Consider the following 26,892-nt stretch of genomic DNA (forward strand, 5'->3'; position numbering starts at 1 on the left):
TGGTTTTCAATATATGAGATATGTCCTGTGCCATTTTGCCCTGAGATTGGTGCCAATAGTTGGCTAAGATTTTTTTTCAGGTATTTTTCTATTTTAGCCAGACTACTGTATAAATGATAGTATGCAGTAGAGGCATGTGCATCATTAAATACGCAAAATAAGAGGAAGAGGCCAATGTAATTCTAATCGTTTGTTATTAATGTTTTTCTCACTGTTGTCGAGTTTACTCTTTGGAATTCTTTCTGTGTATTCCGTCAGTATAAACACAGTCATAGATCATATGTGTCACTTGAAATATACAGAAAAACAAACACACACACACAGAACCGTTATCTAGTCTCAGGCTTGGTCAAATCAAATATGGGATTGAAATTTACTGGGCAAATCATGGATATAATCAAACCGTTGCCTTGTCTCTTTCAATTTTAGTATGGTTGGAGTAAATAACGTTGCATAGTTTAAGTGATTCACATTTTTTTCAACCTTTGTTGACCTAGTTCTGATTGGGTCATGTGGTGTAAAATGTGAAAAACATGAATTGAATCTATTTTTTAACTGGAATCATGTCTCCTTCAAATGTGGTATGTTGGGTGTGTATGCATATCTCTTACCAGGGAGGAGGATCCTATATCAACCATACTCAGCAGGATACCCCCCCCCCTCCCAACAGAAATGTAGACCCTAAATAGTAAATAACATTGTTATGTTTCACACATAAAAATTGGTACACTTTTCAAGGCCTTTAGTTGGAAGTATTGGAGCAATTTAAGGCTTTTTACAATTAAAAAGCATGTTTACTTATGAAAAATTCAAGTTACGAAACAAGTTTTGGGACCAATTCATTTCGTCAATAGAGGTACAACTGTATATGTATATATCGTGAGCCACATATATTCTAAATCAGAATACTAATTGACTGCATTGTAAATCCAGCCAACATAAAGCAGTTAAATTTACAGCATAGCGTTCCTGCTCCTGTGGTTTATCTGTCCTCTCTTCCTCCTCCTACAGTAAAGACAGCCAAAGATGGTGGCACTTATGATGATTGTGGCGACAACTGCGATAACAATGAGGATGATGCAAGTGTGGTGAGGAATGTGTCCATCTTCCTCCCCCTGTCCATTTCTCGTCACTTCATCCCCTGAGGACGATGTTATCATCCCAGCAGGTGAAGAGGTAGTACTTCCGTTCAATGGCGGCGGTGGTTTCCTGCTCTTCTCTGTTGAGGCCAGCAGTGTCGGTTGTGTGTGACTTCGCTTCCCCAAGTCTTCTTCTCTCAGCAAAGCAACCATCTCCCCACTCAGACTTAGCGGAGTATCACACACCACGAGGGTCTGGTTGACCATTACTGCATGCCTTCTCAGCCAGTTTCGAAGTGGCAGAATATCCTCATCACATCTCCAAGGGTTCTGCTGAAGAAGTACCTCCTCTGCCACAGAAAGTGCGTCAAGATCTCGCTGAGGCAGGTTTTCAAGAGTGTTATTTCTTAGATCAATCTGTCCCAAGTGACTCAAGCCTTGGAGAAATCCAGCTGGCAATGGACTGATAAAATTGTGTTCCAGAGAGATGTTTACCAGCCTGGGAAGACCTTGGAATGTGCCAGCTTGTAATGTTTTCAGCAGGTTGGTATGAAGTGATATTTCACCGATCTGTTCCAAACCGGCAAAGGCTCTGGGAGATACGTAGCTAATCCTGTTGCGACTTAGCACCAGGAGACGGAGCTGGGTGAGATTTTTAAAGGTGTAATCCTCTATGCGACTTAGTTTGTTGTCATACAGCCATAAATCCTGCAGGGCCATGGGACCAAAAACCTCTGGACTCAGGCTTTCTAGCTGGTTTTCATACAAGGAGATCTGGGAGAGCAGAGGAAGGTTCAAAAGAAGTCCTGGTGGGATCGACTTGAGTTGGTTTTTGGAGAGGTACAGCTTTGTGAGTTTTGGAGTCTTTGAGAACAAGTCGTGTTGGAGATGAGTGATATGATTGTCCTGCAAGGATAATTCTTCTAAATTGTGCAGATCATCGAAGCTTCCACTTGGGATTTCCTGGAGAATATTTTTATTTAGTCGAAGATATTTCACTTTTGAAAGCCCTTTGAATGTCTGACTAGACAATTGACTAATGTCATTTCTTGCGAGTAGTAAGTACTCCAGGTCAGTGAGAGGGTGAAAGGTTTCCATGGGTATCGAATTTAGTTGGTTCTCAGTGAGATCAAGGGCAGACAGAACTTTCAATGTGGTGAACCATTTTGGACGAAGTACCTTCATCTTGTTTCGGTTTAAATTCAGAGTTTTAAGCGCCTGAAGATTTTGGAACAAGCCTTCAGGCATACCTTGCAAATCAGTTCCAGTAATTGCCAAGGCTTCTAATTTCACAGTGGAATCAAATGTGCCATGTTGGATTTCCCTCAATGTTGTGTTGTCGATAGCAAACTTTAATACATTCGTGAGAGAAGTAAGGTCCTCTGCTTTCAAAGAGTAGATGTTGAAGTTGGAAAGGTACAGGGTGGTGATAAACGATGGCAAAAGAGGGACACTTGAGAGTCCAATGCATAGCATTTCGTCTCCTTTACATTGACATTCAAGTGGACATGCCCAAACAACAATGTTGAGGCAGGATAAAAATAGGAACACCTGAAAGACGTGGGGATCGTCCATTTTGTCCCTAGACAAAAGACAAATGTGGAAAATGATCATTCATTTTAATTTCAATGCCTGTTACCAGCACATTAATAGATACAGCCTACACATTAAGATATTTTTTTTAATTCACCAAGTGAACTCATATTTAGTGGCAATAAATGACTTACAGAGTCTCAATAGCTCTTTATCATGCAAAATCTGATGGTAATCCGATTGGATAACTTTATTCATCCCGCATTCGGGAAATTTCATTGTCACAGTAGCAAGAGGGTGAGAATGCAGATACAGTAAAGGCATTTTAGACATAATAAGATAGCTAATAAACAAATAAATAAATACATAAATACAAAAATTACTATATAATAAATATTTAAATCCCTATGAATTGTAAAATTCCCACATCATTTTTTTCCATTAGAATTGCCATAAACATGCAAGTATTTAAGTATCTGTGAATGGGAGTTTGTCTATTGTTTTGGCCAAAGTCAGTATGCAAAGACAATTTTTACACAATGCCCTCTATGACCCCATACATTTGTTGTTTCATATTTTGCAACAATTAGGCCATCATTAAACTTTGTGACGGACTCAAGTCTTTCAACTGTTAAATTATTTTTTTTCCTCCTAACTGCATTCATTCGTTGCACTATTTTTTTTTGTACTGAATTTTTGGTTCTCACAAAGATGTTTTCCCACGAGCAAAAATCTACGGAAACACAATGATGATTAATGCTGACCAATGCAGCTTTATTCCAGTGCAGTTTTCTTATTTTCCTTTTGAGCGAAAGTTTGGTCACACATGACACAACCATAAAATATCCTTCCAAAAGGTTATTTTAAAGTTGTGCATTGAACATAAATCCTCCTTTGACATTGCAATCCATGATAGAAGGTTCCAAAATACATCCAAGGCAGTTCTACTTCACTTTGGAAGTGCTTTGATTTTTTTTTCTCCTTTTAAGACTTGAAGAATAATTTATAATCCACATTTAAACAATAATCATAATTATACTGTTTACCCTCTGCAATGGAAATACATATTCATTCAGTGTATATCATATTTCACATCAGAAGGTGTAGCATTTTCGTGTAGTAGACCGTCTAATCATGAATGAAATAATCACAGTAATCATTAACTTGTGCCAAGTCCTTGGCAAGTATGTTGTAGGAAATCTATTTAAGCACACAAGCTCAAAAACACACAACATTCTACATTGCTTACCTTGAATGGTGGCAGATGATTGAAAACACACTGTGGAGTTGTGTTCTTATCTTTTTCAGCACACACTGCCTCCCTCCCCTTATAAAAATCCTTCGTTGAAAATTTCCCACTCGCACGATCACATTTTCTGGGTCTTCATCATCACAGGGATCCTGTTTTGCTTCACTTTTTGCATACGCCCATGAAATCCGTAGCTCGTCATCATCACCCCAGTTTCCCAAGTCTTCACTCTTTCTGGTGCACATTTTTGTTTAATGAGGGTGATTGGGGAAGTGGGGGGGGGGACCCCACCCTCTTTGGTGTCAGTACTGGTATGAATATACACGCATTGGGACTTTTGAGATGGGCCATGTGTTTGTAATTACCGTATTTTGTATGATTTACTTTCTTCTAGGAAACAGATGTTGGATTTAAGACTGAGGTTGTGCACAGAGGAAGTTTTTATTGTTGCTTTTTGTAAAAGTAATTGTAGTCTGTGTTCATTGTTATGGCCTACATTACGATGCCCTGTATTTCAATGCAAGGAAAGGCCTATTGTATAGTTTGTATGGCTAAATGAGATTCAAATTTAAATATATAGTATCTCCAGAATGTTGGAATATAAAGTTTCAGACCTGTTTTCAATGCAGAATATTCAATAATGTTCCAACCCCAGAGTAACTCGACACGGCAGTATCACATTTGAACCTAAACAAACTCCTTCTTTACCGCAAAATCCAGATAGCGAGGGTGGAGCCACCCTAACATATAGACACTCCATAGTAACCCGCAACTTTAAAGTAGAAAACATGACGGAACACATAAATGGGCAATGAATAATTCGATTTTTCTAATGTTTAAACCTGTAACCTGTTGCCAAATTAACTTCAAAATCAATAATACGTTCTATAAGCAAACATTAGGGACACATAAAAAGGATCAGAAATGTATCAACTAAAGATACAATAGCAATACAAGTTCCATTTTTAAAAATATCTTGTGTGTGAGTTACGGGTGATGGACACAGTGTATGTATGCATTCAATACTAACTTCTGTTACTTTTCTTTATTTTTTTTCCCCTAACCTGTTTTATCAACTAAAACATTGCATATATTTTCATTAGACTCTGGTTTATTTTTGCTTTTTCGCTTCAGGTTTTGTTGAGGGTCAAAAAGTAATCATATTTCATATACATGACATACTACACACATTTACATGTATTTAATGAACATGAAATAAAAAATGCATCACTCATTATGAAGTAGATCCACCAGGACACACTATAAAATGATGATAATTGCCTGTTCTAAATAATATTATGCCCATTTCTCTGTTTAATAAACAAAGTTCAGTGGTTACTTTTTGAGTTTTGAAGGCCCCGACTGGCTATTGCCCAGATAATGATAAGTTCAATATAGTCCTGTCCACTTCAATGTTAATGCCTAAATTGCTGGATATTTTGATTTACATCTTGTACTAGGGGATCTTAATACAGCTAACAAAAGTCAGGTACGATCGATTTTTCCCTCAAATCATTATAAGACACTCGTCCAATAAAATTTCCATGCCATGACTCGATGCTTTTTGTAATCTTTCCGCTTGTTTATGAAGGCATTTCCCCTGTCGTGTATGTGTATGTGTATATGTGTGTTGTGGGAGCTGTTTTCTAGCTTCTGTTGTTAAAAGCCAGCCTACTGGAAAGTCCTAATGGCCTGTTGTCATGGCAATGAACTTGGGAGCAGTTCAATTCCTCCTATTGTTTTGAGTGAAAGTTGTGGAATTTGTGGTATCTGCAGTCATTATCAAAAAAAAAAAAGATATGTCTTTTGAGAGCATAAAGTTGCTATCCAAATATTAAACTATTTGATAGCATGGAAATAATTTTAGTCAACATAACTTAATGCTATTGCATTACCAAATGTCCTTTAGGAAAGCTGACTTATTTTGTCTTGTGAATGAGTAATGCGCTTCCTGCTTGCCGTGCGTTTCTTAATCATATCCGTTCTCTGTCTTTCACCGTCAAAGAGGAAGTTTGATTGTCAAAACCTAAAGTACCGCTGGATAATGTTTATGGAAGGGTGCTTTTCACATGACAATAATTACTTCATAGTGTAGTACTTTACAGTGTTAATGGTACTCAACTAAAAATATCAATTAATATACCGTATTTTCCAGAAAATAAAACACCCTTTTTTTGGCTCATACTCAATTGGAACTTAAATATGTTATGTTGTGATATTAGTCCAGAAGAAGATGACACTATATTTCTTTATTTTTATTATGACTTTAAAATATAATGTTTTTTCTTGTTTAAATTTAAAAAATGCGACTTATACTTTAGTGAGACATATGTATGCTATTGGAAAAAAAAAACACTACATTGTCTGAAATCAGTCTTAAGTAGCAATAATAGGAAGAAGAGAAAAAAAACAGACTTCAAATGACAAAATACTAATAGTAAACAAAAGTTTTCAACCCTCTATTTTACAATAGATCAATGACTTTAAGAACAGTGCATTTAATTGGCAAACAAATGAGGCTTTACACTCATTGGAAAATCTTGACATGACGAGTACTTCGTATACTTTTTAAGCTGCTATATTATAAAGAAAAAACAAGGCGTTGATGATGCATTCTCAAATAAAAAATAATTAATTATCTAAACAAAACACTATATAACATGATATTATCCATCAACGTCTACATATTGTGCCTTTATCTCCTTCATTCTCTTAGTAAGAAGATGCATAGCATACATGGTAAGAAGGATAACGATAATGCCTATGGCTACGAGCACGATGTGCGAAAACATGAGGTAGCCTGTCATGGTTGGGTTCGAGGGCAAAAACCACACATACACCCAACCATTGTAATAGTTATGATGGACAAAATCGGACCCCTGTTCCACAATGAGAAAGTCGTGAAAAGTAGGTGAAATGCCGTAAGTGAAGGAAGTTTCATCTGGTCTGACACTTGTTGGTGGTTGGTGTGAGGAAATATCGTGGTTAGAGGAAGTTTCGTATGGTTTTACACTGGTTTGAGGTTGTTTCGAGTAGGTAACTGTGGTCGTTGTGGTTGTCGTAGAAGACTCCTGAGTGGGTTCTTGGGTTGAAGTGTAACTTGGAGTGGATGTTGTCATGCAAGTGTTCAAGTCCTCGTCTCGTAGGGAGTCGAGGGTGCGGAGCAATTGGTACTTTGGACTGTGACATAAGACATTTTGATTGTCAAGAACTACTTGTATGTTTTGTTTCATCCATCTTGCGAAACCTCGGATGCTGCAGGTACATTCCCAAGGGTTGTCACCCAAACTAACTTGTTGCAGTGCCCTGGGCATGAAAATATCCTCTGGAAGGTTCTTAAAATGGTTTCCACTTAAGTCCAGCATTGTAAGTCGTCCAAGGTCCTTGAATATGTTGTTGGGAAGGTTCATGAGGGAGTTGTTTTTCAGGAATAATGTTTCTAGTTTATTTAATTGGGAGAATTGTTGAGGATCCAAGTGCTGGAGGTTGTTGGATTTCATTGAGAGCTCGTGTAGTTCGGGGAGACAACAAAACAGGTCTGGGGGCAACTCCCTTAGTTTGTCATTGAAATGTAATTTTAGGACCTGAAGCCCGCTCATGTTGGCAAAAAGATTTCCAGGAACTGTGAGAAGGTTAGTTTCATACAGGATAAATTCAGGCATTTCAGGCATGTGACCCATCAATTCAACTGGCAGTGTTATGAGTGGGTTTTTGTAGAGGGTTAGTTTAACCATTTTCGGCATGTTATAGAAGCTCCTCTCGGGCAAAAATTGAAGTTGGTTTGAAGACAAGGTCAGATTCTCCAAGTTCTTTAGTGACCAAAACACTTGAGGGGGAAGAGATGCTAACTTGTTGGAGTAGAGATGTAGATACTTTAGGTTGACTAGTTTATTGAAAAGCTCAGGTTCTAAATGCTCTAATTGGTTTTTATAAATGCTGAGCTTTTCAAGTTTGGTTAAAGTGTGAAAGATTGTTGCTGGAAGTGTTTTGAAGCGGTTTTTGCCAATGTTCAGAGTCTCAAGGTTTTTCAGCCCACTCAAGGTTCCCGGGGGGATACTGGAAAATCTGTTGTAACTTAAATCTAGGTCCTTCAATTTAGCAAGTCCTTCAAACATATCAACAGTAATGATTTCTAGTTGGTTCTTATTTAAATGGAGGTGCTCCAGAATGATAAGTGGTCTAAAAACTTTGTCTGGAAGCGAGACAAGATTGTTGTATGATAGCTCGACAGATGTCAGCTGTGGTGCAGCGTAGAAAGCCTGGGGATGGATTGTGTGGAGCTGGCTTAAAGTTAAACTAAAATGAAACATTAGCTCCTTTTTCTCAAGACTCTGCTCACTAATGACGTGCATTTTTGTCATGGTCAGTCGGAGTGTGTGCATCTTATGTGGCAATTGTTCGGGTGTATCCGTGATGGTATCACCACTGCATTCAACGACGTTGTCGGGATGACATACGCAGGCGATGGGACAGGCTTCGTTGCAGTTGAAGAAGCTCACTGTGGCCAATATCATTATCAATTCTGCAAAAAAATATGCCAAATAATAAATCGTAATTACAGTACATTGTTTTTGATTTTTTTTACATCTTCAGTTATTTATAGATTTGCAATTATCAACTAATGTGATATGTATTCATATAGAGATAAAACCAGATAAAACATCTCCAAGGAATTTTCAAACCACCAAATATAGTCATAATTAATGTTTTACTGACCTTTTGAAGAGGAATCCATCATTTTTTTTGAGAGTGGTGTGTTGATATTAGCAAGCCCAAAATGATGTTAAAGCTGAACAACTACGGTCATGCATGTCCAAAAGTCATCAAATGTAAAAATGTTCTCCACAATGCAATGTGTTGACACTGATAACTAGTGAGGAGGGTCACACATTAATGCTGGATCATTTCCTCACATTTCCACTGTTTTATGATGCAACGTGATGTAACTCAATGCAGGGCAGCTATGCTATCTCACTCTTAATAAGAAATAGTATTGCATCTATTTATTGCATTGTTTCATTGAGTAAAAATAAACATAGAAGCATGTTTGTGTGTTTCATTAACTGTTATATTATAATAATTGCTATCACTCCCTGGTACCAGGCAGTGATCACAGATGTGCTAACTTACAATTTCTCCGTGTTTCTTAAATACTTAGTATTGTGTTAGTTGTCCATTCCGACCCATTCAAATTTGGTTTTTATTTTTTGGGGTCATGCCAAAAAGCTATAATTAATTTTTCAGCTCTATTATACTATTTAACTATTTTTTTTACATGATAAACCTAAAAGAAAATTAAACTACTGCTTTATTTTTCATAACTTTTAATATGCACAAACGATTCAGTGTGTTTAAAAAAAACATGGTTTTGACCAAATACTTCATTAGTAATTGAGCAATTTGAAAAAAGAAAAGAAACATTCTTCACGAAAATACTTAAAGTTCACCTTACATTCATTTTTTTTGTCATAACTTTTCTATGCCTTTAAAAAGTCCAAGTAGGAATACGTCCTAAAATGCTTATTAAATACCAAATATCATATCTTTCTGGCCATGTATCAATCAAACCATAGAAAACACAACTTCAGTGACACATATTTTATTTTTAAAAGTAGCATTCTATTTATATTACCAGAGCCAGATGTAATACTTGCTGAGATGTTGCACTCCATTCCTCCGCCATAGAGCGCCATGAAGACAGACAAAAGCGGTAGGCAAATAATAACCCTGCTGCGCTTGTCTTGGTGAAGTATTTTCCGGGCGTCGCAGATGATGTACGTACACGTTATAGTCCTACACCACCGCTCACATGATGAGAACACCTCGAAGGGATGAACGACTTCTTCTTCTGATGATGCTGGTTAATGATGGTCTGTACTGCTGAAGTAAACAGTGTTCAAATAAGTGATGTTGTGGCTTGTTAAGGCTATGTTGGGCTTTGCAGCAAGACATTTCAGTGGTCCTCATCCCACCGGTAGTCCCATCTCACACACAGTACTTCCAGAAACAAGCTGCAGACAAAAGAGGACTAATGATGTCAAGGAGAACAATACCTAAAACCTTAAAATAAGTTCAAAGTCATGCATTGTAATCTCTAGAAATACAAAATTTAAAAAAAAAGGCAACCTACGTTCTCCCCTCTTTCTGGTCATCGGTTTGTCCACTAAATTGACTGCAATTTCTTTCTCTAATTCCAGATCATCTCTCAGTGCCTCCAACTTAAAGAGATGTAAAACAATTCAGAAATAATGAATGCAGTGCGGTCGGTACATTTGCTAGGTTTACCTGTCTATATAGAATTGTCAAGTTAACACATTATTTCCATACTTAAAAAAGTATAAAGCCTTACCTCTTCTAAATCTGCCAATTTATCAACCAGTTCATAACCTGTCAACAGAAGAAAAATTTAGTCAAGCAAGAACACCATTCTTTAAATGGAAGTTTTACCTGGAGTATCATTCTTCTCCATAGGACCTAAGCTTTTGTGCAGAAGCATTGATAGAATTTTACTCTGAAGCTCCACATCGTCTTTTGGATTCAAAACACGGTTACCTGCATAGACCCCAAGAAGAAAAAACAACAACATGAAAATGTGCCAGTCATGAAACGTGTTGCATTTGCGTTTCAAACCTAAAATATTGCAAATAAACCTTCATACCTGCATTAAATATAGTTCTTCCTTGGACATCTATCACACCCTGAAGTAGTAACACAACCAGGAGTCCAAAGATAAAGTTGACAAGTCTAAGCCTATCCATGATGCTCTCAATGTATGGTCCCAGATGCAGTGCTGTCCGATTCTCCTCCTCAGGTCCATCCCTTCAATATATGTATCATTTTTTTGAGGATAGAGGCGGAGTCAGTCAGCCACGTGCGTATTAAATCAATAACATGTCACTGTTTGTGTCGTCAATAGTCGCCCATTTGACTGGGGCTACATCACAGCTGATGGAAATATGACGTTATAAGGAAGGCCAGTAACTCTATATCAACACGACGCCAGCGAATCAAGCGCAGAGAGGACGCAATCAATCTGCCTGATGGTTATGAGAAAACCGAATCACATTTTTTGGCACTTGCTAGTCTTTTTCTTTTATATTAATTAATTCCTTAAATAGCTCCGTAGGATTGTGTCGTACAAGGAAGCAAGGGCTAAGTAAATTGATCCCCCCCACCCCCTCGCTACCCTCCAAGTGCATTATAGCGAGAGATGAGCTCCACTCCAGTCTTGGCCGCAGAACTCATTTGAGGGTGAGGGAACATTTATCAGCAAGCGAGCCAACTAACCAGCACCTCACTATATTACTTCACTTTGTGCGTCAAATGAAGCCATGCCAGAAAAGCAGGTATCGTTTGGGTGTGGTGTTAAGAAAATGAGCTGGCAGGCATAAGATGAATTTGGCTGGGCAAAGTATCATAAAAGTTCCTGCTTCCAGGCTTTAGTCGAAGGGAGCCGTTGATATCTTGCATCTCCTGTCAAAGTGTGTGTGTTTTTTTCCTAGCGAATCCATCACTTAAGATATTCTGCCACTGAATCTAAATGGAGAACTGAAGCTTAAATGAGGTTGGAAGCAAAAATTGAATTAAAGGTCAATGTTGAGATTGGATTGCTAAAAGGCCCAGTCATAAAAAAAAAATCAAATAAAAACTTTAAGATGTGATGAACTAAAAATATGGTTGTCCTACCAATTTGTTTTCTAGAAGTCACCAAGTTCAGGGTCTCATTTTATTCATTCATTTTCTGAACTGGTTACCCATCACAAAAAGGTAATGGGGGGTCCATCATGGAGTTTATCCCAACTAACCATGTGCACCATGTATTTCACTCATCAGGGAAACAACAGTATCCTTCCCTAATTATCGAAAATTTTAGACAACATCCGTGGAAAACTCCTTGCGGTGGATAATTGGTATGTTTTGGTTGTAAACAAATGGTATCCGCGGATTGCAGGCTGACGTTCAGTTGGCTGAATTTTTGTTAAATGGATTTCATGCTGCCTGGGGGACATATAATGGAGCCACGTTAGAAAAGATACAGTTTGAAGAGAATAGATAATGGGAATGAAACATTACAGTATGTGGAATAAATACTAGTAGGATTCTGGTTATATTAGTGCAGAAGTGTTGCTGGCTCTGATGTTTCACCAGGGGCTGATTGGTAGTCTACTCTTTGCAGAAATCCATGTGCCAGTCTTAAAATGATTTTATATGGAAAACCATTGGAACAGGTCAAGGATGAACCTTGCAGTTATCAATCTGATTTTAATCAAATTACTGCAGCACTAATGAAAAAGACCAGACTCATGTTAGCCTTGGACTATGTCAACGTGAAATATTTTTTCAAATGACATAGTTGCACGAATAGGTTGCAGCTAGTGGAATACCCTAATGGTGTTATTGATTGTTCTTTAAATTTATCACTATGTATAATGGAAAACTATTATTATTATTACAGTTGGCTGACACTAGGGGGGGTTGTTCCATTAACATTATTGTCCCTGTCATGTGTCAAATCATTCTAAACATGTTATGTGTTCCAGCCATTCTATTTGTGACATGTTTGGTTTTGTGTTGTCCTCATATTTGTTTGATTACATTCTTTGGATTCCTTCCCCAATCAATAATATTTTCATAAAGGACAATCTTGTGCTCATTCCGTTTAGTGACGCGCCTGCAGCTGTTGGAGGCGGTCAATGTGAGCAAAAAGTGTGTCAATGTGCTTTATGTTGCGAAGTCTACGGCGGAAGTATAATTGTAAATCTTCAAAATTAAACATATACAACACACTGTTCGTCAAATCTCTCTTGTGGTGAGATTAAATAAACCTATATTGATTTTCAAAATGCATTTAACGAAGAAGAGAGAAAATTTGATCTTAGTAAACATTTAATAAGATATAAAAAAAGATTTGTTATAGTATTTTGACATGAACAACCAGAAACGGTGCGTAAAGCAGACTTTAGTATGGTAGGCGTGAGACAAGAAAGAGATGCTTGTCAAAATCTGACACGCTAGCTGGGTTGCTACTATAGAGAAAAAGAGAAAGAGGGTGGGCACCGAAACCAATCAGGGACGGTCCACCACCTGAACCATCCGTCGTTCTATAATTTGAGGCGATCAATCAGGCGATCGGCGTGTTATACCTTTGATGAAAAACACGCACTTTACGGTCATCGACTCCGTATGGGTGACGACATGGCTGAGTGTAACGTTAGCATCGACCAGGACAAACTACCTGGAGTAAAAGAGGGTAATGTGACATCCATAATAGACTTTGTTAAATTGTCATATTTAACCATGTATACACAGGTAACACATCCGATTCTGAAAAGTTGGTCAACACAGGTGTTTTTACCGTTGATCTGTTAGACTGTTGTTTTTCCTCGTTTAGCATAGACTGCTAGCGTAAAATAGCACGATTGCCTTAAATCTGAGCATTTAATTAATTGTATTCTTCATTCATAATTGATTCAATTGTAATCATTTAGCAGTGGTACGCAATTGTCGGGAATATAGTGAATATGATTTGAATTGGTTAGAAACGTAATGGGTTGTCATAGGGAAGACAATACTTGAATATTTGTTATTAAACACAAGGCAAAGTTGACAGGAAAGGTTTTGCAATGTACATGATACGACTATTTTTTTAGTTTAAAGCAAGAAAATAAAGAATAAACTTCCAAGATTAAATTAATTTTATTCGCACTTTATTCTATTCTTAAATTTCGTTCTAATTAAGGCAACGTATTTACTCTTTGAAATCAAAGGCATCTAGAAAAAGTGTGCTGAACTCCCAACAGTTTTGCTTATTTTCATATTTATGTAGATCTGTTATCTCTAAATCTGAAATTGTCCTGACAATTTCTTGGTGAATTTTGAATCTGTAGCTCCGCCCACTGGCGTTCGTACCTGTCACGTGATAGAAAAGGTGATGATAAACAGGTGAAATGGCATCGGGATGCGATCTAGTGTGGCAATCTGGGTTGTCGTGGATGATGAAAACAGCAGCTGCTCACTTTTAGATGCTTGTTATTCTGCTCACAGAGATGAGCATGGCCAGTCTGCAGAGGGACTTCTGGAAAAAAGCTGCATGCAAATGATTCTCCTTTACTGATTATATGCTTTAAAAATGCTTTTCTTGTCTGCCAAACTGTACTTCAACCAGTAGCTACATTTGTCGTCAATGACTTGTAATCCCAATTTAAAATGACAATAGTTAGCCTTTTTTATACCATACTCCCAGAACTGGCACTCATAAGGACTTCTGGTCTATACAAGGGTTGAGGAGCCATAATGCATTGTAGGTTTCCTGGTTAAGAAGATTACCCATATGGTAGGGACATTTGAATTAAATCCCACCATCCTCTATGAGTCACTTGGGGCTTTGTCCATCCATGCATCTGTTTAACCAGTCGTCTACTAGAGCTGAAGTGTAATTTTTACAGTATTACCAAACACATTAACAACAGTTAGATTAACAAATTAAATATTCTAAGAGGTTACCATTGATGGCCTATTGATTCTGGAATGTTTGATTCAAATGGATTGGAAATGAGTTAAACAGTGAGAAAAGGGAATTTGTTAAGACTTGTAAAGTCTCAATATGAAATACTTGAGATCTGATGCAGACTGACTGCACTTGTTTTCACAGTAAATGCCACCTCTATCAATTTATAAAACCAATTTGGAATCCTGAAATGAAAATTAAACTGCTGTCCCTTGTAGGTGCAGCAGAATATTTTATAAATATGTACTTGTAAAATGGAGAAGTCACAGAAAGGAAACCACAAAGTTGCCTTTTTTACTTTCAATATGATCAGGCAAAAAACCTGTTACATGCCTCTGTTTTGGGGAAAACACTTAGTGTGTAGTTTTCTAGTTTTTTTCTTTTTCTTTTATCAGACAGGCATCCCTCCCTTTGTTCTGTACTGCCATCATCAGATACTTTAAATAGAAAGCTGGGTATCTCGTTTTTTTTTTTTTTTACAATGAATCAATAGATTACTCAAGCACAACCCAAAATATAAATGAATTTGAATCACAAAACCACTGTTCTTTCACAGCAAAAGTGTAAAATAAAATAAGAAGTCAAGTTTAATCACGGCGGTGAAAAAGTTATTTAGAAATTCAGATTCTAATTGAAATGTTAATTATTGGGAATTTTCCTTCAATGTTGAAAACCTGAAACCCTGCCAGTCTTAACAAAGGCTGACATCTCTTATTTGTTAGGTGTGCTGAGAAAGAAGTCTATTGTTTGAGTAAATGAAACAAAAAAAATGAGTAATGCGTTGCTGTTGTTTTTTTCCCCCCAGTGTGCCGGGATTTTGCTGTGCTGGAAGATCACTGCCTTGCCTACAACCTCCAGGAACAAGAGAGTAAGCATTTTTTTTTTAAATTTCTAATTAAATTCCTAATTTTTAATTTAAATCCTTTAAAATATATCCTGTTTGTCCACAAGAGCAAAGAATATATATATTTTTTTAATCTACTTGTCAACCAGGAAGCTAAAATAGCCTAAATGCTATTGCCATTACTCTGTTTAAACACCAATTCCTGCACTTCCTTCCAGACAGACACCATCCCCTTAGATGAGGGGTGTCTAACCATTTCCACAAACCAATGAAATTCCTGATAAAGCAAGTAGCACCTGACTTAAATCATTTGTAGGAGACCAGTTTAGTGAAAAGGCGTCGTCTTCATTAGTTTGAACGAAATCCAAGACTGTCTTGAGTCGTAATGGAATTGGTTTGTCACCAATGTCGTAGACAAATTATCAACGAGCCACCCGGGCAGCCCTGTTTATTTGAAGCATGACAGTGCTCTAACGCCTCTTTTTCGCACAAAACCATGTTAAGCCAAACCCAGTAGACTATAATTAGTTGTGGTTGCTGTGACAACCCAAGCATTTCATTGTGTTAGTGTTCAAAAAACGATTTTGTTTGGTTTTTAGCTACTGAATTCATCCATGTCTATCAGAGCTTTTAGTATAAATTGTTGAAGTTTAGAATTGTGTTTAAACCATGTTAAAAGCATGTGCCATTAATGCTGTATGGCTCAATCCAGTTTGACTTAGTGAGGATAAGGGGACTTGACAATGACAAATGAATTTGCTTTGATTGTTCCTGTCCTTGTGTCATTGTTAAACCAATTGAAGGCAAGTGGTCTGTGACCAAGACTCGGCTGACATTCATTGGTTTGGGGATTGAAGGCTTCTCCTTTTGAGCGCAAAGTTACGTGCATGAGCACAATGATGTAAGGCTAACAAATTAAAGAAGAAAAACAAAGCCGTATTTCAATGTAATCGTTTCATTTGAACATTTTATGCCTTGGTATTGGAAAGGTGTCCTTGCATTCAGCCAAAAACAATATTCCAGTGTCAAGTCTGCTGTCCTGATACTACACACACATGGGTTGTTGTCCTCCAAATTATGCGATAACTCCCATTGGACTTAGTTATGTGATGGACATTGAGTGATAAGACACCTCTACTCACTTTTGAAATGTCATGTGTTCAGAAATTTAAGTCCGTGTGGTGAAAAAAGAAACTAACTAAAATAAGTTCCCAATGGTTTTTTCCCGGTTTTCAACAGAGGTGACTCACCGTTTTCCTGGTTGAACCTTTTCAGCTAGAGAACAGCTACCTTATGTTGCCTGGTGCTTGTGAATTACCAGATGTAATTGGGGCCAGTTCTCAAGGAAGTTGGCTTTAAGATGGATAGTCGGGTCAAAAAGATCGGTGCAAACGAATGAGTGATGCTGTCCACGCTAACCGAGTGCGTCAGGCGGCGGGATTTATCTTCTGTTATGGCCACAACGTGCATTCCGCCAACCTTGGAATGGCAGAGCAACAACAAACATTCATTTCTCAAGTGTCTTTTGAGTTCATCACCATCAAATTGCGAGTGTCTCCCCTCGCCTTTCATCATGTTCCCAACAGGCAATCCAAACAAACACAAGTAGACAAACATCTTTAGCTCGATGATCAGTAAATATGTGATTTATCATTCATTGTGTGCAAATACTGCTTTGTCAGAACATGGGAGATTACTGCGTAATGTGTGTTACAGTCGAGAGCCACTTGGCATCCAATGTCCACAAGAGCCGGCTGGTGCAGAACGACCTGCAGGTGGCCAAGAAGCTGCAAGAGGAAGAGGATGAAATCGCCAAGGTGGTGATCAAGAACCAGCATGTTGCCATGTGGGTATTTCACACACGCTGACACGGGCAAGATTACACAATCTTATGCTTTGTGGATGGGAAAAGTCTGCCTCACACTGTAGGTAGCAATAGCCTATGGTTTTGCAGCAGTGCCCTGCCTAGTGTTGCTGTGTTAGTACAGACACTTAGATGGCCCAGTGCAGCATTTGGTCTGTTGCCACCCAACACTTGGCTTAAGGAGTAAAAATCCTTTTTCTGTGCTTTGCATTTCAATCAGCAAACCAGCTGTGTCCGACCGAGTTCGGTGCTGTCATAAAAAAATACATCCTTCTACCACGGATATAAAATTGAAACCGTTATATTGCATGGGCTTGCTGACAGTTAATGTCCCCACAAGCTCTTTGGTCTTGGGTAGGTGAAAAAAAAAATGTCAGCTGTTAATGCCTGAGCACGTGCCATGTATTATTTATATTACGCAAAAGCATTATAGTTGCATAGTAATAATAGAATATTTCTGGTGGCCTTCAAACTGTTAGGGAAGTTGAAGACTTTGAGCCAATTGGCTTATTTCATTTAATCAGATGATGTTGTCCTTTTTTTTTTTTTTTTTTTTCTCGCCCCAATGCGCACACGCATACCAACATGCGCAAATCCCAGAGCACGCCAAGATAACGAGATCGCCCATGAGATTCAGGACGAACTGGTCAGACAAGCTGAGCAACAGCGACGGCAACAGGAGGAGAAAGATGCTGTAAGGAAGTGTATGCACATCCATACACACACACACATTCACAGTTTAGAATGACTTAAATGCCTCGCCCCGGAAATACATAAATAAATAAATGGAAACTACTCAAGAGTCTAACATGGCTGAGGTCCACCAAAAATGCAACATTAAATGCCTTCATTTATATCATGGAATCTTTTCAAAGTGTAAAAATGTTTTTTCATGAATTGGCAAATTAAAGGGGATGGGAGGTCACTTCTCGTATGGCACAAAAATGATAATTCGCTGCTTAATTCAACTGTTTGCAGGCTTTTGCTCGTAAAATGCATGAGAAGGAGATGAAAGAGGAAAGAAGACGGCAGAAACAACTAGATGAAGAGTACTACGAGGATACAGTAGGTGAGTAGAATACTGCGATTTAGCGCTGATGAAATAGTTGATGAAATGAGAATCCTGGTGAAGCATACATTTTCGAATTTGAGTGAAATATCGCAGGCATAATATTCTGCACTGAACTGTTGAATGGAACATTATTGGGCAATTCTTTTGGAGGTGTGTGGGTGTGTATTTGTCTGCAATGAAGCCTCTCACAGGAAGCCAGTGCCTATTTTTATCCTAATCCAGAGGATCTGTGTTGTACACAACCCAGCGTGTGGTTGGAATAAGTCTCCGCTTTACGGATCATAGTGTTACAGTAGTTTAATGGAAGAAGAAGAATAGAGAGGCAGAAAGAACACTTTGGCTCTATTGCCTTCAGATACCTTTCATCTGCAGATCCTCCTGCTTCTTTTCTTTTTTTTTCTTCGTAGTCAGCAATGTTCTGATCTTAGGTATTTCATCAGGTTGAAAAACATAATAGTTCTTACAGATGATTTAATGGGTAGGATATCACAGAAATAGCTTTGGTTTTTGGGTGAATTCATTTCAATGACTGCATTACAAAAAGTATGACATAGTGTAAACTTCACTCCACTTCATTCCACTTCACATGGTATCACATTTCTTCAACATGTCAGTCCTCATCTTATTTTTTCTCTTAAGCATTTGGAATCTTGTAAAGTCATTTTTAATTGACCATCAAACAAATACTTCATAACCCCTAATATTCAAGGCTTGTAGCCATTTGTAGCGACTCATTGACTAACCGATGAATTCGCGTTTTGTCTTTGTAACTTTTGCCATGCTCGCTAGTATCATATCTCCCACCCTTATGTTACCCTTTTGTTCCTCCTGACTCAGCTGCGAGACAGCTTCACGACCAGGACAAGGCCACGCAGCACGCGTCTAGCTCCGCAGGCCGCCGTTATGACATGTATTCTCCAGTGAGCTCCCAACGCGAGCAATCGCCAGATTATTATTCGATGGAATCGAAACGGAGCCCGTACCCAAAACAGGATCAGGCAGAGCATCACAGCCGCGCCAGGTACCCCGAGCATTCCCTGCCGGTGGCTGAGGGAAGCAAGGGGAGATTTGCTGAGCCATATCCAGATCACCCGCTCCCTGGCAAAGGCAGGCACGGAGATAGATACCCTGATTACGAACCCGTCGAATTTAGAAGACCACGTGACCTAATGGGAGAGGACCCCAGTAGAGCAGTGAAAAAGAAAGAGAGGACAGCCCATTCCCCTTCGAGGGAAAGAGAGCGAGAGAGGGACAGGAGATATGAAAGAGAACATGGCAGGGAGGTAGAGCGAGACTCTAATATGAGAAAACATAAGTCGGACAGGGATCAGGACGTGAGGTCAGGGAGAGGTGGAAGAGAAGGGGAGCGCTTCAGAGATGGAGAACACGGTGAGGACAGGCCTGAAGCCAGAGACAAGCAGACACACAAAAGCAAGGAGACTCAACGAGCAAGGCCCCGAAGTAGAGAAAGGCCCCGGAGTAGAGAAAGGGCCCGAAGCAGAGAAAGGGCCCTCTATGACGATGCAGTCGAGCCGAGGGTTGGTCGGACGTCCCGGGAGGAGGAAGAGGATGACGCCAGGTGGGACAGGCGGCGCCAGCGGATCCAATCTGGCCCCGATGAGGTGTTTGAAGAGTACAGGAGCAAAGAAGGACGAGGTGACAGAGAGTTTCGGGATGCTTTTGGCAATCGCACACCATCCAGCAGCGAGACAGGTACCACGCTGAGCCCCTAATTGGGCGCTGTGGGCAGCGTTTGTGTTGGTGTGCTTCAGTGGCTATGGCAATCTCAGGTGGTGGGCTGATCTAAGCGTGCCAAGGAACTGACTATTTCAATGTCAAATTTGCAATTTGATGGCTTACAGTGTGATTGTCTTCTTTCCTCTTCTGGTTATCCTCTCCCTTTTTCTGTAATCATGCTATCATTGCTGAAGGATTGAGTGAAGCTTAAAATCCTACACACTCTGGCTTTCATTTATGGCTTCACAATCTGCCCCCCTTAAAGAAATTAAATACAAATTGACTTTGGTTTGTGAATCAGTTGACAACTCTGATCCCTGGTGACTAAAACAATCAAGTGATCATCATATGCTACCAATTATTTGGTCAACTCTTGTTTTTATTATGTAATAAGGCCAAATGTTGACTTTCACAGGTCGAATCGTGCAAAAAGGGAGCGGAGCTGTCGTTGATCCAGAGTATGGACTTGGCGAGGCCACGAGAGACCTGACCAAGCTGGATTTGCGTGAGCAGGAGCTCAAGGACTTGGAGGTAGCCAAGAGAATGCAGCAGGAAGAAGTCAAGGTGAATCTTGAACAAATATATTTCATATACAATCAACTACAACATGGTGGCGACTTTTTTAAATTGTGGAAAATGGAAAAGCTCAGTCAAATTTAATATTTTGTTTGTGTAGTCAAGAATATCAGTACATTGTGCCTGTGATGCTAAAGTTACGGCGTGATCGCTATGCAATATATAACCTTCGTTTGCGAGCCTTGCTCCATCACAGAATTGCAAAAGAGATATACATACATTAATTCCCATTAAACTGCCAGGCAATGCGGCAGCATGCTTAAACTGTCTTGTATGCAGCCATGTGCCAACTGCGATTAAAAATAAATAAATAAATTAAAAAAGAGAGAGAGACATCAGCCAGTGAGGCAGTTAGTGATGTGTTTTACTACAATGTAATATTTATGTATAGCATTTTTATCTCCCAGCTTTCAGAGGAATAACTTATCCCTCTGTGCTACATATGCTGTATGGGTGTGTTTTTGTCCTCCTTTAAAATGCTGTTTTGCTCATCAATATTTTATACAATTTGAATACCTCAAAAAATATTCATATGTGGTTTCACTTTATTTTGAAAGAAAATAAAACCAGCATTTTCTTTTTTCAAATCAGTTTCAGGCAAGCAAGAGTCACCATGTACGTGCAGCCCAAGTTGCCCAGGATGAGGTATGTCATCCAAAACCTATATTTTGTCCTTTGGGGGCCTTCTGGAAGCCTGGATTTACATTTTGCAAATATGCCTGAACAAGCATTGGGCAATCTTAAGTTAATTCTGGAAATAGAAGCCGTTTGTGACAAATCACTGACAAAAAGAGGTCAATATTGCCCAGTACTTTCATATAGAATGAAATGAAATATTTTTATTCCTCAGGTTTATCTTCCTCCCACAGATTCATCATGCTTGATATAAAAATTCAAAAAATCTGACTCAATAATTCACATCAATCATTTTATCATTTGAATTTCAAGAAGACACTATGAAAAGTTACGGTATCTAATGCTGTCCAAACTGTGGCAGGAGATGGCCCGGCAGCTGATGGAACAAGAGAAAAAGGAGTACAGAAAACATCGAGAAAGGGAGAAAGAGCGGGAGAGGGACCGAGAGGAAAAGGAACGTGAAAGGGAGAAAGAGCATGCCATGGAAAAGCGGCGACCAGAGGGAGACTACAGGGTATATATAAAACCATTTTTCTGTTTAATAAGATCATTGCATGATCCCAAATGTGATGTTCTCACATCTGTTCATAAGGTTGTTGTTTTTAGATGACCAGAAATAATCACTTGTCCCATTTACAAAGTCAACAAATGATTTTTCTTCTTTGTAAATGACCAGCCAAATTCAGAAGATGTTGTCCGGCCTCGAACCCGTGATGACTATGACCACCAGAGGCACAGGAACCACCACAAGCCTTCCCGGTATCAACACACTTCTTCTATACAATCAGCCTGAAGTATAAATGTTGTTTTATTTCTCATGCTGTCATTCGTAACGCATTTCCTGAATTGTCAACCTTGTCGCCGCCATGCTAGGCCACCTCATCCTCGTACCCACGACTATGAGAACGTCAACCCCAGTTACGGTTACCCAGAACACGCTCCCCAACGGGCGCCTGCCAGACCTGAGGCCGCGTACAAAGGTGATGTGTTTCATCCTAGTATATCCTAATAGGTACTTTTACACCTGTTACTATTTTCACCAGATATTAATTTTCAAATGTTAAATTGATAAACGTAAACTGGCATTGCAATCAACGTCAATTGCTCATTTCGTTGTACGCCGACACGTGTGTCAGAAATGTCAATAATATTCCAATTCATGCTGGAATTATGTGGTCATGTGACCACAATTTCTAAATCCAATTGGACTTAGGTTTGTTTTGTTTGCACTTTCATCAAATGATTCTTAACCTCGGACGCATTAACAGCAAAAAAAAAAAAAAAAGAAGCTGGGAGTAATGATGCCAGCTGTAATAAAGAAAAAAATGATCTCGGACAAAACTTCAATTCCACTTTTCGCGTGCCTTCTGATTGATGTCTGGTCCTTTTTCCAGGTGCCTATTACAAGCGGTGACTCAGGCTCCAGACAGGCTGTCAATTGTCCTCTGTCTCCGCCCTTATTTATCCTTTTGTCTTCAGCCATTCACACTCCTGACCAAAAGCCTTTGAGCCATTGAATGAATTGGCTTTTTTTCCCTCTTCTTTTCATCTGTAATCATTCCATTTCATTGCCACCAGAAGAAAAGAACATGCTGGAACCTCACTCATCTTTTTTTTTATTTTATTCTAAGTATAAATTATTTATAAATTTGAAATTTTCATACATCCCACCCAAAAAGAGCAGCTTCACCTAATATCATCACTCACAAAATTCCTATTGGTGGAAACAAGGCTGCGTTCTTTGCCATGCGTCATCCAACTCTCATTCCCTTTTTTTTTCTTCTGACTTTTTCATGGGATGCGTCTGCTCAGTCCTACGTGGCCTCAACATTTGGCAGCTGCTCTGCTCGTTTTAAAAGCCGTCATCTGCGTGCCATGCAACAAAAATGCAAAAGAGCCTTTTCTTTTAATCAAAATGCTGGCAGTTGACATTTCACTCATCCGCCAACCTTGAAGTTGTCGCACTGCAGAGGCGGACTGTAGCGGATGTCATTTAAAACACTGACACCCCCCCACAATTGACCCTTGGTTGCATGCTTGCTGATGGGTTTAAAGCTCTACATGGCTTTAATCTCCACATAAACTAAAGAGTGGGTGGCCATAAATGGAATGCCAAAGCATTTGATGCTAATCGTTTTTGACAGGAACCTTTACAAAACCCACTCTTCTTTTTTTTTTTAAATTAAAATAGTGTTTGTAATGAAAATTGTGCAGTATGGACTGGCATGCCTTGGTAATGGAAGAACTCTAAACTGTCCTTACTTGTGAATTTGTACCCTTCCAAATGAATGACTGTTTGCCGTACATTTTTTTGTATTATATTTGGGTTTAAAGCAATTTGGCATTGAACATTGTCATTTTTAGGGAGCAAAAAACAACTGCACGCATATTGCATGTGCTCTTGTGAGATGCGTATTCCCTGATTTTATTTTATTTGTGCAATTTATTTTTTATTTTTTATTTTTATGTCGTACCAAATTGGCCAACAAGGGAACAAGAACACTGTGTCATCTTATGGTAATGTCCATTTTCTTAAAGGGATAAGAACTTTTATTTCAGTCGTTTTCTGGTTATTCATTTGATTCTTTGTTTTGTTTTTTTCTAATAACATGCGGGGAGTTTATTCCCATTATTCTGTTCTGCTTGGAAACCCACTTAGAATTCACATTCGTTCTCAAAGGGACATTCTTGAATCGTTTTTACTGCTACTTCATATACCGTGTCGTTCATATTGAATAATCCGGAGCGTGCAAAATTAAAAACTTGGTTTGTTGATGAAATGTCACCTCCCTCTTACGTATATCTCCTGCTATGTCATGTGTGCGTCAGTGACAGTCATTTATAACAACGTGTAGTGAGTGTGTCCCATTCACACGATGGGATATGTGCCATAATTGTCATTACCTAAAATCACTTGGAGATGAAAGCGAAATTAGTAACGAGATTGCCACCTTGTGGGCTTGTTAACTATGGCAGCTTGTCAATGTTGAATTGTTCATCTTTTCCTTAAATAGGGGATAGGGAAATCTATACAAACTGCTCAGGAGGTGTGTGTGTACACTGGTGTGTGTTATGTATGTGATTCACGTAAATATTGAGCAGGTCATTTGATTATTATTATTTTTTTGTATTTTTTTTTTTTTTTTTTTTAGACAGGGCTTATATGCAATCTCTTATATCAACGTGCTGGAACATGCTGTATTTTGTCGCTTTTTTTTTTTAGGCTACATCACAATGGAATAATTTCGTTTACTTATTGCATCTAAACTTGTAATAAAGCAGGTTTCAAAGTCCGTGACTTGTTTTTTCAGTTTTCATGCCAAAACTTCTCTAAACCACAAAAGGACGTTTTAAACCAGTACTGCAGGTGTTTGTTTCATTCCAACCAATCCTTCCACCAAAGCTCTAATAAAATATGCATGACATAACAAAAATTATAGTTATTATAGTTTTGACTTTTAAGATAAATTATGTTTACATCATCAACATACGACTTCATGTTTGTGGCCTCCTCTGTTCTCGTTTAAAGTAAATGAAAAGGAGACTGGTTGGTGTGAAAAACCTGTTCTTAACTACATGTATATCATCAACTGTGTGCAAATGCAAATATTGACTACAAACTGTGAAAGATCATTTGCAATATTTTGAGTTTGAGCTTGAGGTGAATACAATACATAGAAAAACAACTTATTTATTTTGATTGAGTCTCATTTATTAATTTTTTTGTTTCTAATAACTTATTTTTCAGTTTTTGGCTTAACTATTAAAATAGAAATAAAATCTGTAACGTAATACATTATGAACCTACCTTAATCTGTACATACTATGTGATAAAACTGCAGGAGAAACAACACGTAAACGGTAAAAGTGCAAATCTTGCAATTTGCAGTTCCCTTTAATAACCACAAATGTTAATTTTAATGTCATATCTTTAATGTTATATCTTTTTTTTTTTTGCAGAATTCACACAATTATGAGACCCATGAAGAACTGCATAAAAGATGCTGAACACAAGGCACTCCTTATAATTACCATCTCAAGCAAAACTGGTTAACCTAATGATCCTTCCTTTTTTTTAACTCTTTCAGTCCCAAAGATGAGAAAATTGGCAACCGGAATCCATCCAACATTCTCGTCCACAACATGAACTTATTCACTCCCATTTGCGGCAATATTTCCATTTGAGATGGGAGGGATTGACTGGCAGCCCTCCCCCTGGATTGGACGTCTAACGTCATCAATGACAGAGAGTTAGGTAAAGTGACAACCTTCTCAGTTAAGAGACCTCTGTCTGGGGAAGTTTTACACACACCCATCATCATCATCATCGAGTGGAGCTGGTTCACCAACATACCACACATACTCACGCAGAGTCTACAAGTGTTAACACCGCCATGCCTACTGTGGCCTTATGCCAACACCAAACTGAAATGACTTACATATTTTTTTTAAAGAGACAAACATCTCCCTAGAATGATTATTACTAAGATGATGTATCAATGGCTAATACTTAGCCTGAATGCAAAAGTCGTCTCGCCACTAAAGCAAGAAAATCCCAATCATTTCCAATGGCTTGCATGCACATTGCACACACGACCAGAAACAATGACTGAAATGTTCAAGGTGACAAATTCCCAGGCAAAGTTTCTAGCGGCATGGGCAACAAAACAGCTGTGAAACATTTCCTGTGGAGACAAAACATAACACGAGTATTAAAATGCCAAGTCATCACTTCGGGCATCTTTACAAACCCTTTCTTGCAATTCACCAGGGTTTGGAGGTTAGGTCACTGGACTCACCTGTTCCGGTGATGACCGAAAAGAAGGCAGCGAGCCGGCCGAGCGTCACAGGTGAGTGTTTTCCTAACCTTGGCGGTTCAGGTGTGAGTGCATCTGTCTATCAAGACAACAACGCCGTGTCGGGACACGACGGATGACACACCCACTAGAGGTGCGCAGTGCCCTCCCCTATCTATGCTTATCTTCTACTCCATCTAGACATTAGATTAGATTAGATTAAATTAGAACTTTATTTCATTTGGGGAATTTTCTTTGTTGCAGTAGCAAGACACTAATAAGACACACAAGACATTGTAGACCTAGTTAAAAAAACTGGAGCAACACATAGAAAGTCCACAAGGTGGGGACCTTCTGCAGACATAATGTAAATAACCACACATACACACACACACACACAAACACACACACACACACACACACACACACACACACACACACACACACAAAAGAATAATAAATGTCATCTGTGTTCTTGTGAGATGGAGACCTATAACCAAAAACCTTCCTCTTACTCCATATATATGTATATTTTAAATAAAAATATATAAATAACTAAGAGGCCCCAAAAGGCCTGAGGCGTCTCTTCAGGAATAACCGGTAAGGAGTCAAGGCATCTACATGGCAATTATTTAATCCAGTTACGCCTCAAATCGGGTTACACGTTTAGACGTTGCCACGTTTTACGTGGTGTAAAATTAAAACTTAAATGAGTGGCACTGCCTTTGAAAATAACTTTCAAATTGTTCTTTAGACACATTCATCTGACTTTTGATGCAGATTTGAAACGGGAAGTGTTTCTTTACTTTTGCTCACTGCTCATTACAGAGTATCAAACACCACACCAAAAAAAAAAAAGAAAAAATCTACATGAGAGTTTGGAAAGGTGAGAAAGGCCGTTTGGCCAGGGGGCACTTACTCACTGTGCCTGATGCAGGAATGATATCTGACTGGTTAGAGCAGCAACTGAGCCAAAATGGAAGGGAGTCAACGTTGGAT

At 38.7% G+C, this 26,892-nt stretch overlaps 3 protein-coding genes and 1 long non-coding RNA gene across 6 annotated transcripts; 1 reads left to right on the forward strand and 3 right to left on the reverse strand.

Moving 5' to 3' along the window:
• Positions 1 to 669: 669 nt before the first annotated feature.
• On the reverse strand, positions 670 to 9,600 carry LOC144196653 (uncharacterized). The gene is made up of 5 exons (XM_077717010.1): positions 9,494 to 9,600; positions 6,540 to 8,383; positions 6,427 to 6,437; positions 3,862 to 4,095; positions 670 to 2,661 (listed from the first exon to the last, which is right to left on the reverse strand). The coding sequence occupies exons 1-5, from the start codon at positions 9,552 to 9,554 to the stop codon at positions 954 to 956; spliced, it is 3,858 nt and encodes a 1,285-aa protein (XP_077573136.1). The 5' UTR covers positions 9,555 to 9,600; the 3' UTR covers positions 670 to 953.
• uts2d (urotensin 2 domain containing) lies at positions 9,445 to 13,839 on the reverse strand. Its single transcript, XM_077717521.1, has 6 exons — positions 13,771 to 13,839; positions 10,520 to 10,680; positions 10,309 to 10,413; positions 10,211 to 10,248; positions 9,992 to 10,079; positions 9,445 to 9,872 (listed from the first exon to the last, which is right to left on the reverse strand). The coding sequence occupies exons 2-6, from the start codon at positions 10,617 to 10,619 to the stop codon at positions 9,847 to 9,849; spliced, it is 357 nt and encodes a 118-aa protein (XP_077573647.1). The 5' UTR covers positions 10,620 to 10,680; positions 13,771 to 13,839; the 3' UTR covers positions 9,445 to 9,846.
• Positions 12,839 to 22,717, forward strand: ccdc50a (coiled-coil domain containing 50a). 3 transcript variants are annotated; one of them, XM_077717513.1, is made up of 12 exons: positions 12,839 to 13,111; positions 15,174 to 15,236; positions 16,929 to 17,058; positions 17,677 to 17,770; positions 18,055 to 18,145; positions 18,986 to 19,861; positions 20,301 to 20,449; positions 21,053 to 21,106; positions 21,459 to 21,611; positions 21,774 to 21,856; positions 21,971 to 22,077; positions 22,492 to 22,717. In XM_077717513.1, the coding sequence occupies exons 1-12, from the start codon at positions 13,045 to 13,047 to the stop codon at positions 22,509 to 22,511; spliced, it is 1,887 nt and encodes a 628-aa protein (XP_077573639.1). In that variant the 5' UTR covers positions 12,839 to 13,044; the 3' UTR covers positions 22,512 to 22,717. The 3 variants fall into 3 exon arrangements, with proteins under 3 accessions (XP_077573639.1, XP_077573641.1, XP_077573642.1); XM_077717515.1 differs by having other exon boundaries at positions 21,059 to 21,106; XM_077717516.1 differs by lacking the exon at positions 18,986 to 19,861.
• A 2,291-nt stretch (positions 22,718 to 25,008) lies between these two features.
• LOC144196995 (uncharacterized) lies at positions 25,009 to 25,983 on the reverse strand. Its single transcript, XR_013326449.1, has 2 exons — positions 25,897 to 25,983; positions 25,009 to 25,782 (listed from the first exon to the last, which is right to left on the reverse strand). It is a non-coding gene; the product is annotated as an uncharacterized LOC144196995 (long non-coding RNA).
• Between the last annotated feature and the right edge of the window lie 909 nt (positions 25,984 to 26,892).

The sequence above is a fragment of the Stigmatopora nigra genome, chromosome 5 (genome assembly GCF_051989575.1).
Source record: "Stigmatopora nigra isolate UIUO_SnigA chromosome 5, RoL_Snig_1.1, whole genome shotgun sequence".
NCBI classification, from domain to species: domain Eukaryota; kingdom Metazoa; phylum Chordata; class Actinopteri; order Syngnathiformes; family Syngnathidae; genus Stigmatopora; species Stigmatopora nigra.

What these genes read in the sequence shown, in the direction of transcription:
- LOC144196653 (XM_077717010.1), bottom strand. Translation starts at nt 9,554, where the DNA reads ATGGCGCTCTATGGCGGAGGAATGGAGTGCAACATCTCAGCAAGTATT. An exon ending in AAGTATTACATCTGGCTCTG is followed by an intron (nt 8,384 to 9,493) that starts GTAATATAAATA and finishes ATTTTTTTGCAG; the next exon opens with AATTGATAATGATATTGGCC. An exon ending in ATCATCTGCCACCATTCAAG is followed by an intron (nt 2,662 to 3,861) that starts GTAAGCAATGTA and finishes TCTTTTGTCTAG; the next exon opens with GGACAAAATGGACGATCCCC.
- ccdc50a (XM_077717513.1), top strand. Translation starts at nt 13,045, where the DNA reads ATGGGTGACGACATGGCTGAGTGTAACGTTAGCATCGACCAGGACAAA. An exon ending in AAGAACCAGCATGTTGCCAT is followed by an intron (nt 17,059 to 17,676) that starts GTGGGTATTTCA and finishes CGCAAATCCCAG; the next exon opens with AGCACGCCAAGATAACGAGA. An exon ending in CCCAAGTTGCCCAGGATGAG is followed by an intron (nt 21,107 to 21,458) that starts GTATGTCATCCA and finishes AAACTGTGGCAG; the next exon opens with GAGATGGCCCGGCAGCTGAT.
- uts2d (XM_077717521.1), bottom strand. Translation starts at nt 10,619, where the DNA reads ATGGATAGGCTTAGACTTGTCAACTTTATCTTTGGACTCCTGGTTGTG. An exon ending in AATTGGCAGATTTAGAAGAG is followed by an intron (nt 10,080 to 10,210) that starts GTAAGGCTTTAT and finishes CATCTCTTTAAG; the next exon opens with TTGGAGGCACTGAGAGATGA. An exon ending in GACCAGAAAGAGGGGAGAAC is followed by an intron (nt 9,873 to 9,991) that starts GTAGGTTGCCTT and finishes TTTTGTCTGCAG; the next exon opens with CTTGTTTCTGGAAGTACTGT.